At 30.6% G+C, this 17,260-nt stretch overlaps 1 protein-coding gene across 3 annotated transcripts; it reads right to left on the minus strand.

The window, feature by feature from the left end:
- Nucleotides 1-722: 722 nt before the first annotated feature.
- On the minus strand, nucleotides 723-12,148 carry LOC112692004 (solute carrier family 25 member 35-like). 3 transcript variants are annotated; one of them, XM_025566508.1, is made up of 5 exons: nucleotides 12,000-12,148; nucleotides 5,867-6,031; nucleotides 5,645-5,800; nucleotides 2,799-3,138; nucleotides 723-2,436 (listed from the first exon to the last, which is right to left on the minus strand). In XM_025566508.1, the coding sequence occupies exons 2-5, from the start codon at nucleotides 6,017-6,019 to the stop codon at nucleotides 2,219-2,221; spliced, it is 867 nt and encodes a 288-aa protein (XP_025422293.1). In that variant the 5' UTR covers nucleotides 6,020-6,031; nucleotides 12,000-12,148; the 3' UTR covers nucleotides 723-2,218. The 3 variants fall into 3 exon arrangements, with proteins under 3 accessions (XP_025422293.1, XP_025422291.1, XP_025422292.1); XM_025566506.1 differs by having other exon boundaries at nucleotides 5,645-6,031; XM_025566507.1 differs by lacking the exon at nucleotides 12,000-12,148 and adding an exon at nucleotides 6,125-6,226 and having other exon boundaries at nucleotides 5,645-6,031.
- Nucleotides 12,149-17,260: the final 5,112 nt, after the last annotated feature.

Below are 17,260 nucleotides of genomic sequence, written 5' to 3' on the forward strand. Positions count from 1 at the left end.
TGATCATTAATGAATAGTTTTGAAAACGAACTAATTAATATGAACAATAAAAATATTAAAGTATTACATTATCGAATCAGATCACATTGCTTAAAACAATCTGAGAATAGTGTATAATTATAAATTAATAATTATACTTACTGCTAAATTAAGTAATGATAAGACAGTATTAACATATTTATTAGTTTTTTTTGGTTTAGATCAATTTTAAATGTAAAATAATAATTTAACTTGAAGTGGCATTAAAGAAGTGCAGATTTATGATTGTTGTTTTAATTATTTTTTTTTATTACAAAAACGCTAATATATAATCAATTATACGTTATTAAATATAGCATTATTACAAATCAACAAATATAGAGAGAAAATAACGTTTTGAAAATACCAAGGGTATAAGAAATATTAAAAACCATACTGATGTATAATTTTAAATTAATCACAACAGTGTAATATAATGTATCAATATATGTATAAAATATATAAATAAATAAATATATATATATATATATGAAACAATTTATTCAACAAAGAATTTATAAATAATAAGATGGCGCGCCGTACAAAGTTTTAACAAAAACTAGAGGTTTAATAATTTTAAATATAAATAATACAAAAACACAACGTGAAATAATAAAACACTATAACCGTCACACGTTATAATACATTGTATGTTGTATACATCTGATCAAATTTTCTTAAAAATTAAACAGAAACGATATTAGCAAACTTTATTTCAAACATTTTAAACTTAAACTGCGTCGAATGTAAAAAAATTAATTATAATTTATTAATTAATAGTGGGTGTGTTTATTATGAAAGTCACTAACTAGTTTAATTATACATTACAGTTTAATGGTCGGTGAGCGATGTCTATAATAAAAATACAATAACTATTATTCACTACAAACACGTTTTAATTTGACGCGTTGTAGTCATTTTAAATGTGTTAATATTTCGTTTAGATTATAGCCAACATCATAGTGTTGTAATAACTGCTACAATATACAAATTATTTATGATGTTATCAGCATATAATTAGATTTGGGCGATACATGGAGAACGAATACGGCTGATAAGAAAAAATAATTACATCGGACGTGAATTAAAATACCGCGAAGAAACGATTATACTATTATTTGTTGTAATACATGTACTGATTGTAGACCAAAAGTCACGCGTTATCTGAACACTGACCGTCGAAACTCGGGAACTAGAGACAGAAGGCATCCTAGACACACATACCTACATAAACTGATTCGATTATATTAATCACATGGCAATCCTAGACACATACTTACATAAACTAATACGATTATAATAATCACATGGCACGTGGGGTATGAGTAAATCCCCGTAACGACAGAAGTGCATAATGCACGTGAATAATACTTAAAGGTCTACTTACACATAACCGTTCCGTATCCGTACCGTCCGTTTCGTGTCCGGCGCTTAAAGTTTGTTTACTTGTTATATAATGGGCATGTTTACACAGGTCCGTTCCGTATCCGCACTATCCGTGTCCGTGCTTTAAAATTTGTCGGAGACAATGTTTTTGGGGATTTCACTGATACGGATATGGAAAATACGGAACTATGTAAACAGCCGTCAGTGACAACTGACAGCTTGATCGGTTTTCATACCTACTCGCGAGACGTATTTGTAAAATTACAAAAAAAAAATTTTAAAGTTTAAAGTATTTAAAAAGTTATTTTTTCAAAAACTTGAGTATTTACATTTAAATCATGTATACCAATATCGACGAAAAAATTATAGAAATGGTTCGTTCTCATATAGAATTAGCAGCAAGGCAAGTACAGCTAGATCTTCTAGCGATTCTGCACTTCCAGTCATATTATAATTTTTTTCAAGCACCCAAAGCAACAATGAAACACGATACGTAAAACGCGCGTTAGGTCAAAAGATAGGTTCGAACAGCACTGAACGGGCACGGACAACGGATGCGGATCGGATACGAAACGGTATTGTGTAAATCCAAAGCACTGAAACTAAACGAACGGAACGGTTAGGTGTAAATAGACCTTTAACCTTAACTATCGAGTTAATCCTCGTCCATTTGTACATGTAAGTATCTACATTGCAGGTAGAGGATAAATGCATCGGGATTTCATATATCCTTCGATCGACGGGCAAATATATGGGGTATCGGGACGATACGTACATCGATGCATATGACCTCGGAACAAAAATGATGACGAAATCAATGAGGATGCGGTTTGTTGATGCGGTTGGAGACTTTTTTTTCCACCTGCCGTAACATGTCCCAGAACGTCATGCTCAAGACGACGTGGGGCCCGAGTCGGAGGTAACACGGAAAGACGCCCTTGTAAAGCCCATGGATTCCTTCTTGTTTGAACGTCTTGGTCATGCATTCCAAATATGATTTATACAAAATACCACGTCCATTGCTGTCCACACCTATTAACAGTGGTAAACACGATGATACAGTGCGTTTCATTAAATAGTCGCAATGCGGCCTATATCTAAACGAAATAAAGGTTGATTTTTTTTTTTTATATAACTTATTAATGGTCGGATTTGAATTATTGAATCATTAATATGTTTTCATTACAACAATGCAAGCTGCTGTACTGCATGCGGGTAAACGCGTCAACAAACGTGATGTGTTTAGTTGGTATTGTTCAAATACAACTGTAGGCCCGAAACATATATGGTGTGATCCATAAATATTAATGTGTTGTGTAAACGTTTCGATGCACAACCGATTAACCGTACGCGCAAGAACACTTGAAACCACTTGTCCCTGTCACTATTCCTACCTTGGTTGTAGAGCCGGGTGGAGACCAGATCGAAAGGTGCCATCACTACGGCCATTAGGATGCCGCCCAGCATGCTGCTCACCAGTGTGCACAAAACCTTCTGGTCATTGGTCAGCAGCCCGTGTTTGACGAGCGCCTCGTTCATCAGACCCATCGTGCTCAGCTGCATGGCTGACGCGACTCCGATGCGCACCATCGCTCCGGTAGCGCCACGCCACAAGCCCCGGACTACACCGTACTGGACGTAGAGCGACTGAAGACCGCGTATTGTGCCAATGTTTTTGTGTTGGTGCCCGACCGCGATGGACTGCGCGGAATTCGACTGGAAGTGGATTTTCAACTGACCAGGGAAAAAAAAAAACAAAATCGTGATGTTAACACTGTATGCACGTATGTCAAGCCGTGCATAATGTACATCCAGATCCGGATTAAGGGGGGGGGGGCTAAGCAGTCTATAGCCCAGGGACCTCAAAAAATAATATGGGATTGCAGCTTTTCTACAGTTATCGATATATAATTAGAAAAATATGATTTTAACAATATTTATTTAAAGATACAATTATATTAATAATTTGAAATAATTGTCTGCGACAACCTGCATGTTATTGAATTAAATAGGTACATATACCACGCAATATACTGTGTTATTTCGTTTTATTTTATCGCTTCAGATAAGAGATAATAAAATTTAAATTACTTATTTTTATATATTTAATATAATTATATTTTAATAGTTATATATCCATATTAGTATATCACTATGAAGACGATAGTAAAAGAAAACGAAGACATTGTGAAAATCAAACTATTTTATGAGGGAAAAAAAAAGTTTGAAGTCGATACTTTCTTTGTTATTATAGATAAATTAATTTCTGAACTCAACAGAAGATTAAATTCTTATAATCTTTTTCTTTCTTAATTCAAATTTTTAGTTAACTTTAATACTGACAATGTCCCAGACATTGATTCATTAAATAACTGTATTCAGTTTTACCATAATGATCTCGATGATAACTTGAAAACAGAAATATCACATTTTTATTATTATATCAAAACAGTTTCTTCAGATATTGAAAACTGTGGTGCTATACATAGGCGAAAATTGGGGGGCTAAGCCCCCAAACTTACCCGTAGCCCCCCAAAAATCTACAAATTTCAAATGTTATAATATTATAAATGAGTAATTTTTTTTTTTTTTTATATATATATATTTAAATAATATTATATATTATGAGGTGGCCATGTTAATTATAAAATAAAAATTATCATTGGTATTGTAGAATTAAATGTATAATATTAGTTTGATCCTATATTATTAGGAATTATTATTACATTGTTTTATTATTGCTATTACGTCATGATCGCGATTGTATATTATATTAAATGTATATTTAGGTACCTACTTTATAATAATTATATAATATACTCTTTACTAAACGTACGATGCCAATAATAGGCAATAAGCCCATATGATATTTGTCATGACGTGTTTATAGTTTATACTACGAGTACATTAGATTAAAAGTTTATTTTAACCGTGTAAAAAATGGGGGGAGGGCAAAGTCCCCCACGGGTCTGCTTGACCTTAATGTATTCAGCCCCCCCCCCCCCCAAACCAAATGTTGAATTTGCGCCTATTGTGCTATAGCAAAACTTCTATATGAATGATGACTTATTGATGTTTTTTCAAATGTACTCGTATATATTGCACTGAGATTATACCTGGCAATACCGTTGACAAATTGTGAAGCAGAACGTTCATTCTCAAAGTTGGCTCTAATTGAAAATCGACTAAGATCTACACAGTTTGAATATAGGTTGTACGCATTAACAATTATATCAATTTAAAATGACATATGTAAAAAAATTTTCATTTTATGACGTTTTAGATACTTTTGCATCAAGTAAAACTAGAAAAAAATATTTTAAATAATCATTTATTTGTATTTTTGTGTTACTACCATATATTTTATATTATAAAATTTAACTAAATTGTATTTTTTAATTAATTAACAATGTAATGTAAATTTGCTGTCTAAGAAAAAATATTTTTCTTATTTGACTAATAAATATCAATTGGCATATTATTATAAAAATACTTTTTTTTGTAAAATTAAGGCCTCAAAAACAAATTAGCCCAGGGCCACTAATTTCATTAATCCGGCTCTGTGTACATCGTGTTCATTTGATCATATAAAATCGCATTTATAGGTCCGAACGGAAAGAATTCTCCGATAACTCGATTTCATCACAAACCCCCAGGCCCCAGTGCAAGAAATCGCAGATGATATTGTTTCGGAACTGTCGGGGCTCTTGGCTTATTAGTCCGGATTACACCAATTGAGATAATCGTCCGAAAACCCCGATGACGTTTCTTTATTTACAAGTGCTTATGCAAGAGGAGTAGTTGACGTTACACCTACCCCTCACCGAAATTCAGGAAAATTAATCAATATGTTTTTATAGAGTAAAAATGATTCTTAGGTTGTAAAAATATGAAAATTTACAACCAAAAACCCTTCAAAATACTTTTTTCAATACGTACCTCTTTATCTATACCTATCGTTCAAAACTCTGACGGACTTGATAGGTGTATTTAATTACAGGGGTTTAAAATAAACTGTGCCGAGGGATTGTGATATCGGTTGTTTTAGTAACAAATAATCGCATGATATGATATCTCGTACACATCCGTGTTCAAAAATAAATTACAATTGAACATTTACATTCTTTTTGTCAGAAGGTGGGTGGTAGTGTCATTACCTTTTTCTCCAATACTATACATCAGTTCAATAATATTGTACTGTGCTCAACAGTGTATGTAGATGTCATGGTGTGGTACTCACCAAGCCCAGCGGACTGGCTAAGAAACCACCTAGCATGCCTGCTCCGGCTCCGACTAACGCGGACTTCGCTAACGAAATATTGCCATCTTTCTTGAGTAACCATTTTTTTTTCTGTGCTATGTCGAATATGCCCAGTCTCGAGCCATTTAAGAACACCTGGAAACCAATCGCCGGCATCAAACCTTTTTGTAGTGCCAACGGTCCTTCATTTTTTGCCACTACATAAAGGGCGTGAGCGAAGTTCCGATAGTGAACTTTATAATTGCCAGATTTCTTTAATTCTCCCTGCAGCTGAAATCTTGTTTTGACTACTTCCAGCGGATTGGTGAAGCACACCGCGCCACTAGCGCCTAAAGCACCTAATATAAATTCCATGTCAGAACATTCCTAAAAATATAATTAAAATATTGTTGTTAATCATAAATTTATTTATAAAATAATATTATTAATTCTAATGGTCACGTATATTTAAGACTATACCTTGGGGCTGTCAGAGGTCAGAGTGCACCCCGTGCCAAAAGATTTTTCATAATTTAAGTAATATTGTTCAGGCCCTATTATTTGTACAATTTCGGACTGCACACTTGATTTTACTGCTTTAAATGAAAATTTAGTCTTGCTACTGTCTTAGAAAAAGAAATATATTACATACATAATATGTATATATATATATTTATATATAAATGCATTCAATTTTAAAAAATTCAATAATACTCATATTTTCTAGTAATTGACTTATTATTTAATTTTTGTTTTGTAGACCGTAGTGCACACACGTTAAAACCGTAGTGCACACTTGTACATTCGTAGTGCACATAGTGTGTCGGGGTGCACATAAAAATAGGGCCTGATATTGTTGAAAATTAACCATATTGTTTAATTCATAATATTTGACACATACACAGCAAGGTCTAGACGCGTAATCGACATATTTGACATTATACTGTAGCTAATTTATTTTTAGTATTGGTATTTATTTTTCTCCGAAATGACGACGTCAACAATAACATATTTACAATAACATACCAACAATAATATACCGTTTATACTCTATTATTATTACTTGATATAATTAATTTAATAACATTAATAACATTAATAACATTAACGAATGTCGACTTGAACGAGTTGTACGGTTTTATTTTGAACCCATCTAATGGCAGTTATGATAGTGTTCACATCATACTTCATGAATGCAAAAGCTGCATCCGTGCCTAATTATTTTTCATCTGCAATTATTTTTATAGGTAAGTTATTTTTTGTGCAATCAAATAAATTCGATTTGTAAATCAATTATACCAAATTAGTATGATAAGTTATTACGAGTATCGTACTACGTGTTTTGTTCTTCCTAGAAAGTTTGAGGTGTATTACTTATATTGTTCTTTAGTTGTTGATTATTTATTTTATTAATTTAATAAATACAAAATAAATAGTTATATAGAACCCCTTATTCTTATGTAGTCTCCTTATAGCCATACAAATATTTGATAGAGAGTGTAGTAAGCTCAAAGGTACTAATATAATATAGGATAATCAATTATACACAGTAATATCATTTATATTTAAAAAAAAAAGACAGCAATATTTAATATATGGTGAACATACATAACAGGAAATATAGATCAAAGGTGAAAACAACAAGTTATTCTCATCATTACACGTGATAGAGCACAAGTTATCATATCTCTACATCATTTGTCATTGGGAGCCCTCGTATAAATACGAGACCGACACCTAATGCAATCAATGATGATTTAGCCAGTGTTAGGCTGATCATTTTCCCTTTTAAATAAATTATTACTCGTCATAGACATTGTTACAGCCATATCGCTGCGAGTATATAATTCTTAACCAGGACTAAACTTATCTTTATACTAGAGCATTAAGCTGTTTTAACTGTTTGTTGGTTTTCTTTTATTAATTGATAAAAGTTGTAACTTTCATAAGTGTTAAAAATACAAGTGTTTCTTAATTATTTAAATACCTATCACTTTCACAATACGTCTCGAGATAACAACGAACGTGCGACGTCGTTAAATAATTATCGAGATACTGATCGTCGAGTCCTGCACAGCAATCACTACAAGGGAGCGGGGGTGCTAAAAATAATTTTTGGCTTCGGGCGTTAATTATGCACGGTACTGCATACGAGGTGTGGCTATTAAATAACGAGATTATCAATTTAGCGATAAGTTGTGTATGGATAAGAGAATAATGTTAGCATATTCATTATCCATAAATATCAATGCATCGAACAATATCAATTTGGTAAGCTTCCGTTTCGTAACCTACGCGTGAGCGTCGTTTATATTTTTCTCTTACATACTGAATTTTGAAAACATGTCAGGCGAAAAATTGAACAGTGAATTAATTTAAAATTTCCAGCTTAAAGTGTCTCATCTGTTAAGCAATTTCTAGCTAAAAATTTAACTACAGTGCTTCAACACCCCCCCCCCCCATATTCAACAGATCTCTTTCCATAACTAAAAAGTGCGTTAAAGGACACACATTTCGAGTCAGTTGAAGCTGTAAAAACAAAAGCGACGAAGGTTTTAAAAACATTGCAAGAAATGGATATCCAACACTATTTCAACCAATGGAAAATTATAATGCAGCAATGCATCAAATGCGGAGAGGAGTAAATAGAAGAAGAAACATTTTAAACCACCAAAATATATTAATAAAAAGATTTTACAAAGAAATTCTCATTATTTAATAGTCATGCCTTGTATATTCACCTTAAAAGACAAAAATATACTTTCCAACTCCCCGTCAATTTGAAGGGAACTACTAATATGTTGCGGGACTTACAAAAGGCTTATATATGTCATCAGACTGTCATATTTCCAAAGTTAAATACTCAATATTATGATTATTGTATAACCATTATGCATTTCAACATTAAAAAGGTCATAACTTATACCATAATTACCATGTGTTTTATAGATTAACATAAATTCTTGAAGAGTATAATATACATAAATACAAATGTATATAATTAAAATTATGTAATTATTATTCGTAATAGTATTTTATGTCTTTATCAGACTTCATTTTATTTTTCGGATGAGATAATTATTTTGTAACATAGTTTTTCTGCGTAACTTTTAATTTAACTAACACAAGAAAGCTGTATTTAATCGACAAAATAAGTAAACTTTTAAAAACATATTTTTAATAATATTAGTTGTATTTATATTGGCTATGCATTTTAACACTGATAAATTCACCTATTTGATGATTTACATTTTTTTTTTTTTTTTAATAAAAATTGTTTAAATTCGGTGAAACAGAATAATTTAAAAAATAAAATAAGTCGTTTTTCGTTCACGAAGAAAGGGAAATATTGATGAATTGGATGTATCAAAATAGAGATTTTAAATAAAATGTTTTAGTAGAATGGATAACAGATGTATCATGTTTAAAGGTAGGGTCTTATATATATTAAAGTATTGATTTCACTAACCGTATATGCATGTGTAAAAGAGTTATAGTCAATAGTTAGGAACCAATAAAGTAAGAGCACAAAGATATCTTAAAATATCATATGCAAAATTCCTCAATTTTATTACAACTTTAAATTATTTTACCACCATAATCGAATAAACTATGATGTGGTATAAGTTAATAGATTTTGCTATGTAATAAAAACTTCGAAAGATAAAGATATTTGTTCGCTTATTCAAAAAACACAATTTTTGTTTGTATACTTTAAAATATCAATAACTTGAAAAATAATAACCTGTATTAGTTCCCAATTTAAGTAATCATTTTAATTTGAATAATCTATTTAGAGCTTATCTTCTCAAAACAGAAAAAATATTTTTTTGTCCGTGTTTACTTATAACATTTAAAATATATCGATTATTGTTAATATTCTTGAATATAATTGGTAATGTTGGGTTTCAAATAACCATTAAAATCGGACTACAAATGGATCACGTTTTAAGGGGATGTCTTATATATGCTGTAAATATAGATTTTACTTAGGAGCTTTAACTAAAAAACATAAACCAAATAAGACATCTTAAAATATTATAAACTTTTATAAATACAATGAATTTTGTTACGCAACAAATACTTAATAGAAAACATAATTGTTTTCACTTATTTAAAAGAGTATAAATTATTTTGATTAAATATTTGAAAAATTCAATCAATAAATTAAAATGGGTCAAATCTTTTGAATTTGTAACGTTCGATAAAATACAACGTCTATGGTTTCCTTAGTATCAAATATCCAGACTCTAAATTATTTATAACAAAGTGAGAATTTGAACTAACAATATAAGTAACATAAAGTAATATAAATTAAGTATAATAAGTAACATTATTTTTAAGTTTCTTTTGTCATAATTGTTTTCTATATTTCATTAATATTAGTAAAGTTATTGAAAAAACTTTATTCTCTCTAAAATAAATCATATGTTTATTATAATTTATAATTAAAAAATTATTGTCAGGTATAAAAACACACCCTTTATATTTAATGATTTCTTAAATCAAAACGGGTTGTAAATATTTATATATTAATTATTGGTACTCCAATAAGAACTTTTTTCATACTTAATATTTTAATTTTATTCATGTTGTTTGTTATAATTAATAATTTTTTTATTATTGTTTTAACAGTATTAATCATTAAGCAATTATATTTTTATTTAATATTTGATTTATACCATAATTACATGAAAATCTTGAGGCAGATTTACTATTCTAGTTTTGCATATTAGTTGTTAGAAAATCGATTATCACTATGGATAAGTATTTAACTATTGATACGGTTGTTAAAAATATTGCGTACGAAAATAAACGCAAGGCTAGAAAGACTTTGTTATTTAGATCAAATATTCGTCGATGTATCAAATCGTTCATTAAAGTTAACAATCAATAAAATAAAATAAAGTGTTATTTCAGAAACATGCAAGTTTACTAATATACTATTCTATAGTATAAAGGAACAGTTCCTAATCAATTATAGTACCTATAGTAACAATAGGTACTTACTATAATTGATAAGGAACACGTTTTCAGCAAATGAATACCTAATAAACGTATATAAGTATAGTAATAAACACATATAAGTATAAATAGATAATACAAATACTTATATGTGTTTATTACTATACTTATAAATAGGGCCGTCCGGATATGAAAAATCAAAGGAGGGAGGGTGAATAATATGAAAAATGCCGACTACAATTTTTTTACTATGTATGTAGTATAATTAACTATATTTAGTCGAATTTTTACTTCTTAATATGTATATATGTGTCAGTATCACACGTTCTTAAAATTGACAGTTTAATTATATATATATAATATTTTATATTGTATAATAAGTAGTTATAAAAATTTTATTCGTGTATACACTGTATTACGAAATATGTAATATTTGTTTTCAGTAAGTAAAATTAGGTCTTTCTAGGCTATAATGAAACAAGTCCAACTGCCAACTGTTGTTTTTGTTGGAGGGAGGGGGAGTGAGACACTCCCCAAGACCCCCTTCGGGACGGCCCTGCTTATAAATGTTTATTAGGTATTAATTTGCTGAAAACATGTAACATATAAGTATAAATAAACAACACAAATACTTATACGTGATATTTCTATCTATTTAAGGAAAAAAATAATTATTTTGATTAGATATGGAAAGTTCAAAAATATTTAAGTTAATCAAAGAAATTTATACCAAAAAAAAAAAAAAAATTAAGTGAAAAATGTAGAAAAAAAACGTATCCACAATGTAGGCAATTTATTATAAACTATAAACTGAAAATTTAACTATACTTTTAGTTGTGCTCTTATATAGTAACTACGGATTATAAAACATTTGGTAGTTATTACAACAAATTATTACACTATTAAAGCAATATGTCGCAACGACGTATGCTCGTTAGCGAGAAGCCGTCGGTCTGGCCAACGGCAGAACGTTGCCGGACTCGAAGTTTCTTACGAGACGGTCGTCGACCAGGTTATTATTATTATCATTTATTAAGTTGTTAATTACATAAAATTCCTGTCACACCTACAAATAAAATTGATAAGAATACAAGTTTGTAGAGTATTGCATCATATTATAATTCCTACTACTACTTCTTCATAACTAATTTTGATTCCGAAATAGATTTTGAACGAATAAACAAATGAAAAATAATTATCTACGGGTACTACACCCATAGTCGACGTGCGTAACAGTAAAAATATTAACATAAAAAATAACCCAACACCATTAAAATAAGTACAATTTACCTTATTTACTTATTAATGATCAATTGATAAATAATAATAATAATAATATTAACTAACTAATATTAATTAATTTATTATTTATTTACTGAATATAATTTACCTTAGTCAGACTTGTTGACGAGAAACACCAACTTCATGTCAGCGTAACTGGCACGGGTCACCGACGAATCCCGAACACGAAGTCAACCAGCTTGTGACTGACCGACTGTTGAGCGAGTGCCATACTGCTGCCATGTGACCGAGAGCCCGACGCCAGTGAGTAGACCCACAAGGTCACGAATCAGCCGTGGCACTCAATCGACCAGCTGATTAATATTTAACGTTATTTAAACCTTGGCAATGATTGTTATGTTGTGCGGCTATTTCACCTTTATACTTATTTCACCGTCAGTTATTGTCCCCGTAAATTATTAACGCAGTCATGACGAAATTTATCGGCCGGAAACCTGAGAACTATTATAATTATAATTGAAACGGTAGAGGGAGTGAGCTCCTCCACTACAGGTTAGGTTAAAATAATAATATATTCATGTTATACGTGTTTTTATTAAGTTATATTTCCATAACAATACGCTTTACAACAGTGGCATAGCCAGGATTTTTAAATGGGAGGGGCTTATCACTTTTTTGGATAAGTAAGGTAAGAGAGGATATGAGAATTCACCCTTAACCCCCCCCCCCACCATCTACCACCAAGTTTTTAAATGTAATTCAAGCATTTTAGTAGTTTTAAAAATATTTATAATATATAATTTATAATAATAATAATAATAATAATAATAATAATTTTGGTTTCAGTATTTAGTTACTTGCTCCACTCTGACAGCTGCATCCTCTTAGGGGAATTTCTGACGAATTCAGTTATTATTTCACTTTCATTGAATTACTCTTTTTTATTTAAATTAGCCATAGCTAACCCATTCAGTCTGTTTTCCAACATGGTGCTTCTTAAATATTTTTTTAAGCGATTAAGTGCAGAAAACGTTCTTTCCGGAGTGGAAGAGGTAACTGGTAATATGGCGAATAATTATAAAAGTATTTTAATGTTAGGTTGAAGATTGGTACAATGAAAGAGTGAATAAACAGCAGAATTCGGTTTTGTAATAGTATTTTGATTCCATTGTTGCCTCCGTATGAACAACAGCTTAGCTCTGATTATAGATGAGGTATCATCGTGGAGATCTTGGGCATATATTTTAGCAGCTTTTATAATATTTTCATCGTCATACACATTTAAATTGGCGGGAATAAGTCCTTCAAGTGGCATAATATCAATAAGCCTTTGATTAAAACGAGCATCCATTGATTCTATTAAATAGTCAAGAAAAAAAATAAAAGTAGAACATTTAAAATATATTTCTGGATTTTCAGAAATAAAGTTTTCTCTCTGAGTTTGCCTTTTACATACTTGTGGCATTTTTATTTCAATATTAACACTTTTTCCCATGTTGACAACGTCATTAAATATTTGATAGTGACTCGATAACCATCAAAAAGATAGTGATAATCATTGTAGAAATTAGAAGTATTAGTAATCTGTAATATCTACGCCAAACACCTGTTATTCGTTAATCGTCAAAATTCAGTTAATATCAAAGGTTTAAAATATTTAAATAAAAATAGTAGTATACTAGTTTAGTACATAGATACACTATACATATAAACATGGCCCATGGGTAGAGTGACCATATTAAGAAAATAAAAAAACGGGACAGCTGTTACTTCCCCCCCCCAAAAAAAACCCCTCATCCATATACATTCACATACATGCACACAAATATCCAAGGTTAAGTCCAAATCTCTATCATATCATAAACAATTATTTTCTTTTTACTTTACACTTTTTTAGTAAAACAACCTTAATAATTCTGTTATCTGTTATTTATAACTTTGGTTTCACATCTTAAATATACGAGTATAACTGTTTTATATTTTTTTCATACATAGATATTTTATTTACAAGCATTAATACATTAAATAATAAATAATATAGAAATAACCTAACCTAACCTAACCTAACCTTCTTATCTTCGTTGATGATATGAAAATCTTCCTGAGTATCAAATCCATCTCTGACTGTCATCTTTTCCAAAATGACCTTCAGCGTCTAGTGACCTGGGGTGATTCTTTGGGACTAACTCTTAATATTCCTAAATGCTCAGTAATGACTTTTTGTCGTATCAACAATGCAATCAATTATACTTACTCGGTCAATAATACCCCCTTGATAATTTGCGATAATTCTGTAAAAGATTTAGGATTCACTCTTACACGTAACCTTTGCCCTAATATGTATAATCAGATAATCTGTTGTAAAGCTCTAAAACTACTAGGTTTCATAAACCATGTCTCTACAGATTTCCACTTGCTTACTTCACTAAAAACTCTATTCTGTTCATTAGTCCGTCCCATCCTTGAGTATGGAACCATTCTCTAGGACCCTTCCACCGCTTCTGCATGTTGCATGATTAAAAGGGTACAAAGAAAATTTCTCCGTCACGCTGTTTATAAATTAAACATATCCTGTCCAACTCACTATTACACACAAATCCAACACTTTTTTTCCTTAGAAAGTCTCGCTGATCGCCGTAAATCAGCTAACATATCATTTCTATCTAATCTACTTTCCTCTAAAATTGACTGTCCAGAAGCACTATCTCGCATTTCATTTAATGTCCCCTCCCGCCGTACACGTTCATCTGCTCCATTCCATATACCATTCTCTTCCTCAAACTACTATCTTAACTCCCCGATCATCCATCTTATGCGCATCACCAATACTGACCCCTAATTCTCTCTCTAAAATCGAGCCTCGTTTCCTTAAAGCAAATTAATATTTATTGTGTATTTTCATGTATTAAAGGGTTCGTCCCGTAATGTAAAAGTAAATAAATAAATAAATAACGGGATTAAAACGGGACAATTTTTTAAAAACAGAATAAAAAGCGTCCCATTCGAAGTTGTCAGGACAATGGGACGTGATAATCAAAAAGGGATAATCCCGTTTTAAACGGGACATCTGGTCACCCTACCCATATGGGGGGGGCTATAGCCCCTTTACCCTCCCCCCATTGACTATGCCACTGCTTTACAACTGTGTTCATCTAATATCACTACAATTCTTAGGATTTTAATTTGTCCGCTCACCCTTGGTTAAAACCGTCGATGAATTACATCCACATAGTAAACGACTTTAATTTGAAAAAATAAAACGATAATATTATAGATTATTATAATTATAATTTCAGATTATAACTAAGTTTGTCGGTCAAAGGTCTTATAGGGATTTGAGGGTATACTACATAAGACTATTCGCTATATTATCCAAGAAAAATATAGAATTGTTTTTACCAACATTGTTATTATAAGGAAATTGTTTCCCTTACTATAATATATTTAATCATTTAAGCACATTATATTATATTTCTACACATAGGTACCTAAAATGATGGTCATCTTGGTTATAGTTGTCGTGAAAAGAACCATATATAATATGTGCTAGGTTGCCCGCTCAATAAAGTTGCCCGATAAATAATAATAACATAAGATGATAGCACAGTTATGATAATAATTGTTTAATTTTATTTGCATAATAGATTTCAATAAATGAATAAATCCATCCACATTAATGGACAATTTAGCACAAATGATATAATATAAATAATATTTGCCTATGTAGGCTTCATTAGTATTAAAAAAATAAAACGTGAATAATTAATAACAATAATAGGTAAAATGTAAATAATATTGATATATAATATAAAATAGGTTATAGGAAAAATGATAATAATTGAGCCCGTCGGATTTAAATAGGAAATTAAATATAAATATGAATTTAGATATTTATATATTATTGTGCCAAAATTTGTGATTAATTAAACTGATATGTTATAAAAAGTACAAGTGTATATGTACTGTCTGCACCTGCTACTATGTATAATATTATTCCTGATAAACTGAAACACTCGAAATTATGTAACATGGATATTTTAAATCCCGCATACGAAATAAACATTTCGCGTACAAATGGTAACGAATCATTTTCTCGTCGATCCGACTACAAAAGCGGAGTTTAAATATATCATAAGTTTTGAAGAAATGTCTTACTGATAACAATAATTCAGTATTTGCCTTGGTGATATAACAGTAGGTAAAACTTTCAATTAGTGCAAAATGTAATTTTCCGTTGGGTCACCTGTTCTAGTGTTTACATAAAGATAAAGCCGCCACTTCACAATAAATATCAACATTTTCTTCCACCATTTACATACTTAATAACACGAGTTTAAACTATTGTTGAACTGGCGGGATCATGCGCAGAAGAATTTTTCCGTTCCAACACACCCGAAACGCAAACTATCAGACTATTGTTCCAACACGTCATTAGTCTAGTTTTAGCTTAGTTTTTTTAGGATTGACAGTCAAAACAGTCCACTGATTCTGACGGGGACTAATAGCATAGATTGCATACACAGTATTATTTAATCTATGTTAATAGTCAGAGAAACCGTTGTCATTATTCATTATTGTGTTGATGTTTCAGTAATACTTCTTATCAATTTTTTCGCTTTTAAATTTTCATGTAACGTTTATAAACAATTGTTTTTGTTTTATGACGCATAAACGTTTATTATATACCTATATAACAAAACAAATATCAATAATTATAAAGTTACGATAGAGGATGTCATAAGGAGTGCATCAATACCGTTTTGAACGTTTTGGGTTTACATTCGATTTATAACGATTAAATAGAATTGTCGTTCCTTATTTGAGGGATATTAATTAATTCCAATCTGTCATCAAATGAAGAACTCAACTAAAAATATAGTCTTCCGAATCGTCAATATCGCTAATTTTGATTTTATTTAATAGCAATAACAATAACGTACCACAGAAATATGAAAATTAATGAAAAAAAAAAAAATAATAAACATCTCCTATCATTATTAACAATCCAAAGGCGTTCCAGCAGAGCCGGAATCCGTGATCAATCCACTACCAATTAATGCGCTGTAAATCAATCACGGATTAGTCGGCAACTAATCCCAAATTCCATGTTGAAATAAACCTAATGTATTCCTATTTAATGGCAGCGTCAATTTTTTTTATTTTGTAAAACAAATATAGATCAGGTCAATCACCACCAAATAATTTTATTACACAAAAACATCATACTATATTTTTATTGTAAAATATAACTTTTGTTATTTCGCTATCTATTAGTTGAAGACAATCCTACAGCGAAGGCGTAATGTCTACGAATTTATAGCGAGGTAATGGTTTTATAGAATCCGTGTTAGGGTACGTTTTCCTTTGCGCGATCGCGAACCGCAATCTAAGATCGCACGACTACTGATA

Source organism: Sipha flava, unplaced genomic scaffold, assembly GCF_003268045.1.
Source record: "Sipha flava isolate LNK unplaced genomic scaffold, YSA_version1 69_pilon_pilon, whole genome shotgun sequence".
Taxonomy (NCBI): Eukaryota; Metazoa; Arthropoda; class Insecta; order Hemiptera; family Aphididae; genus Sipha; species Sipha flava.